This window comes from Malania oleifera, chromosome 3 (assembly GCF_029873635.1).
Source record: "Malania oleifera isolate guangnan ecotype guangnan chromosome 3, ASM2987363v1, whole genome shotgun sequence".
NCBI classification, from domain to species: domain Eukaryota; kingdom Viridiplantae; phylum Streptophyta; class Magnoliopsida; order Santalales; family Ximeniaceae; genus Malania; species Malania oleifera.
Window position 1 is genome coordinate 112,890,398 of NC_080419.1, and position 4,407 is coordinate 112,894,804.

The window sequence follows — 4,407 nt, forward strand, 5'->3', positions numbered from 1 at the left end:
GTTTACTGCTGCTAGGTTTTTCCGCTGTGTTTGATAGATGTCCCCGCTACCCTCGGGTTCGGGTTGACCATTTTATTGATTATGTGATATTTTATATTAAGAAATTGAGGGACGTTACAAGCAAGGATAGGCTTGGCTCTTTTTGGCTCGTAAGCAACTCGATTAGGCTCAGTAATAAGTTCGATTTCAATTTGAAGCCCACTAGTTTTTGGTTACTACTCATCTACTTAAATTCTTACTTTAGCCATTTCTTAATTTTTCAAATCAACAATAATATGTTTACATTATATTACTAAATTTTAAGTACTGTCTTATCTATAATTTCCTTTCTATATTTAAATTTTTGCACTACTAATTTACAATTCTTATTAATATTAATAATTATTTATTTATTAAATTTATAATTACAAGTGAAGTAACAATAAGGGAGGGGAAAGGGGTGATATTTTATAGGCTCCCTTAAGAAATTTCAGTGTGGGACAAAATGCTCGAGGCATGTTGCAACTAGCAACAACTAGCACTCTTCATCCCATACTTGTCCCACACTGGAAATCTTTCAACATTGAGCCTCTCCTTTTCCTATAAATCCAAGATTCTCCATGTCGCAATGTTCTTGGCGAAGCGCATGGATGGTGAAAAATAATAATATTATGAGTTTGATAGAGTCACTACTAGCCTATTATTTACCTAAGTGTGATTAGTTGGAACATTACTACTCATTTGATTGGTCACTAGACTAATCCTAAACTAAGGAACCAGTAGTCTCAGTCTATTTTTACCAGAGTTGGGATTGAGAGTTTAGTTATGCGAGAGAAAGGTATCAGCACCCCCTTATGCACCCGTTCTACGAACAGTATCTAATTAATTATGAATTATCCCTTAATTGAATTTAATAGTCTTTAATTAACTCCTTTTAATAAAATGAACAAAAGAATAAAAGAATTTAAAAGGGAAATGCAAATTAAAGTGTGATTTAGGAATGTCTAATAATTCCTCCAAAGAGAGGATCTTGTTAGATAAACTCCCTTCATAGTTTATACAAGTGAGGTTTGAAATACTTTTTTACCTTTTTTTAAAATCATTCGGACGCACCCAGACAAAAATCGGGAAAAGTGTTCAACTTTGAGCAAAAGAGTCTTTAAAAATATCTCCAAATTTTTCCAAAATTTATAAAACTTTTCTAAGATTTATCCAAGTATTTCAAAAAAAAAAATTCATGATTTTTGAAAACATGTCCTCATTTATTTTGGCTCAAAACAATTCAAAAATAGTTTTCTTATTTTTTCTGAATTTCAAAATATTTTTCTAGATTTCTCTTGATTTCTCTCTAATTTTTCCCCATTTTTAAAATTGAAAATCAAATTAAAATTAAATATTAAATAATAAATAATAAAAAAATCATTAAGAAAAATTGGACAGATTGAACTGATCTGGATCGGGTTTGGCTCGATTGGGCTTGGTGGGCCATGTGTACACCCACAGTGGGGACATACATGTGGCGCCCTTTATTTTTCTATTTTTTTTAAAAAAAATTATTGTAGCAGGGTGACGTTAACATGACGTCAATGATTTTAATCCTCATTTAGTGCTGTCTTTTGAATGTGAAATGTTTGTGTTAAATATGTGGAAAAAGAAATTTTCTTTTGAGCGTATTATTTCTATCAAGTTCTATTATGATAATTCGATCTCTAAGATTAAAGTTACAAAAACTTTATAATTACCTTGAACTAACAAACCTTAATAGCTTTAAAAGTATCGTACATATATAAAAAGATAAGAAAAAAAAATAAAATAGCACACTGCATCAAACATATTTAAAATTTATATTTAAATTTTATATAAATTTAGATAAAATAAAATATTAAATTATATTAAATTTCTTCCTTATTTACATAAATATAATTTTTAGTACTCACAAATGAGATTGAAAAGTACCCTCTGAATCACGTAGAGATAATAAAATATCTTGCCCCATTGTCCGTCTGTGTCTTGATTATTTCAAGGTAGTTTTCACGTGCCCCAGCCAAATGCACTCGTGGCTATAAAATATCATGCATTATTATTTTGTTTGGCATGTGCCAGGATAAGTTCTGAGTGTTTGCCTGTAGTCCCCCCTCAAATGAATGCATGCCTCGTCCAACTCATCTATTCATAAATTAATCCATGCATTGCTTTCTTTCCTTTTTTGTTGGTAGCTGCGTGTATATGTCAATATACTTTTCTTGTTGCCCCCACTCACATGCAAAATCTAACAATAATGTATGTATATATATATATATATATATATATATATATATATATATGTATCTATGTTTATTGGGGGAAAGTATAGGTGTCGTTTCCGAAAAGAAAGTATACGTAATCTATCCATCGAAGAATGTCGTCGGATAAAACCCCAGTTTACTATGAATTCGAGCTGGAGATCCCCGACGAGTTCCCCGACGGCGACTGGGAAGCTTACCGTAATTTAATTAATCACATACGCGAGGTACTGGCGGTGAGGAGGGTGCACTCTATTCCCATGCTTGCTAACGAAGAAGACAGGCCCTCTACATGGATCGACATCAAATTGCGAACATCAGATGATTATGCTGTCTGGTTCAGGACACGAGCCGACAACCTCTACCTCGTCGGCTACCGCCTCCACGACCAGCAGCAGTGGTTCGAGTTTTCCGACGAAAACGAAAAGCCTCAGGACCTAATCGGCGGATCCAAAAGCCTAGGCCACAGCGGCAGCTACGACGCCTTGATGGGCCGCCGCGCCGGTAACTGGGAGTGGGAACATGTGAATGTGGGTCTGTTTTCCCTCCGCCAGGCTGTAGAAAGTCTCCAATACGCAAACCGCCAGCAGAGGGCGCGGTCGCTGCAACTCGTGATTATGATGATCAATGAAGCGATTAGACTCAACGATATACGGGACTTCTTCACTGTGCATACCGAGGAGAACGTATTCCCTAGTGAGTTTATTAATCAGATGCGCGGCTGGGGAAATGTCTCTGCTCGGGTGAGAAACCTCGAGGAGAATGCCGATCCCAACATGGAATTAATCATTCCGGAAAATAGTATGGGTTTACGAACGATTCTGCAGGCAATTGCTCTGCTTGGCATCATAAAGGATTGCCATGTTCGTCACCTCCGTGGAAATCGTATGCTTCTCAGTTCTATAGCATACAGGAGTACTACTCCGCAAGGACAACAACTGGTGGAGCTGTTCTCCGTCACCCTCAACGGTACCAGCGGTGAGATCTACCTATACGGCACCATCACCGTCACCGATGGGTTGCTTTCCCAGTACATTTACAATCGGAACAGGAACAATCCTGAAGCCATTTATGCTAATGACACTCTTTTGTTGAGCGGTCCGCCTCGATCCATCTCAGCCCTAGACAGCTTCACTATCGATGTGGATCTATTAGCTTCCAACGAAGAAATCAGCTACGGGCAAGGCTCGTGGAATGTTTACTTGACGGCCACAAATGAGTACGACAAGCCCTTATCGACGGATATTGAAGGCAGGAATGGTTCGGTGAGATTGAGCTATATAGTTTTCAGTAATGCTGTGCAAGCCACTGTAGAAGTCACGCTAGTAAATGCGGATGGAAAAAATACTGCTGATGTTTTTGGAATAATTACAGCTCGTAGTGATAAAGTTTCCAATGAAAGTATGCTCTTTTGGAAGACGTCGAACGAGAACAATTTACAAGTAAGCCTTAATCGGCCCGTTTCCTTATTGAGATCTGCAGTAGCTGTGCCGCTAGACTCCTCGCTCAGAATTAGGGCTCAATTATTTGATCGTGATAGAGAGTCTAATTCTAATAAAGAGATTGCTCATGATACTGTAGCGTTTCCTCCTTATCTCTCAGGTACACATACTAGAAATATTTCTGGGAGGCATGGGCAAGTCCAAGTAAAAGTTACCTGGAAAAATATTTAATTTAGTGCTTAAATCTTGTGTGTAGGGCTTTAGTAAGCCCGTTAAATATATATATATTTTTTGGAATACGTACCAGGTATCTACCCGTCCGTTTTACGTTCCACGTGACTAATCCTGCCCCTTGAAGTTGATCCCACAACTCCAAAGGGAGGGTAAATTCAGGAGTTCAGGGACGGAAATGAGTTCGGGAGGGTTTGAACACCTGATCTCATGAAAGGCACTCCCGTAACTCGCACTACCACCTGAACCACACCCTGGGGTTACCCGTTAAATATATTTGATAGTATTGAAGGTGGTTATTTTAGATATCTATGTTTTTGGTATCTTCTCTGTATCACTTAGCAATAAGCCTACATTGTAGGACTTGGTGGAAATAAAAATATATTAATTAATTAAACTTGATGTATATTTATTCTCTTCTGCTCCAGTATTTGAAAAAATTTTTAAATTGAGAGTTGTATCTATAGGACTCA

At 37.2% G+C, this 4,407-nt stretch overlaps 1 protein-coding gene across 1 annotated transcript; it reads left to right on the plus strand.

Annotated features, from left to right (window-relative positions):
- Positions 1-2,377: 2,377 nt before the first annotated feature.
- Positions 2,378-3,934, plus strand: LOC131151494 (uncharacterized). Its single transcript, XM_058102734.1, has one exon. It carries the CDS (start codon positions 2,378-2,380, stop codon positions 3,932-3,934), a length of 1,557 nt encoding a protein of 518 aa, XP_057958717.1.
- Positions 3,935-4,407: the final 473 nt, after the last annotated feature.

What these genes read in the sequence shown, in the direction of transcription:
- LOC131151494 (XM_058102734.1), top strand. Translation starts at nt 2,378, where the DNA reads ATGTCGTCGGATAAAACCCCAGTTTACTATGAATTCGAGCTGGAGATC.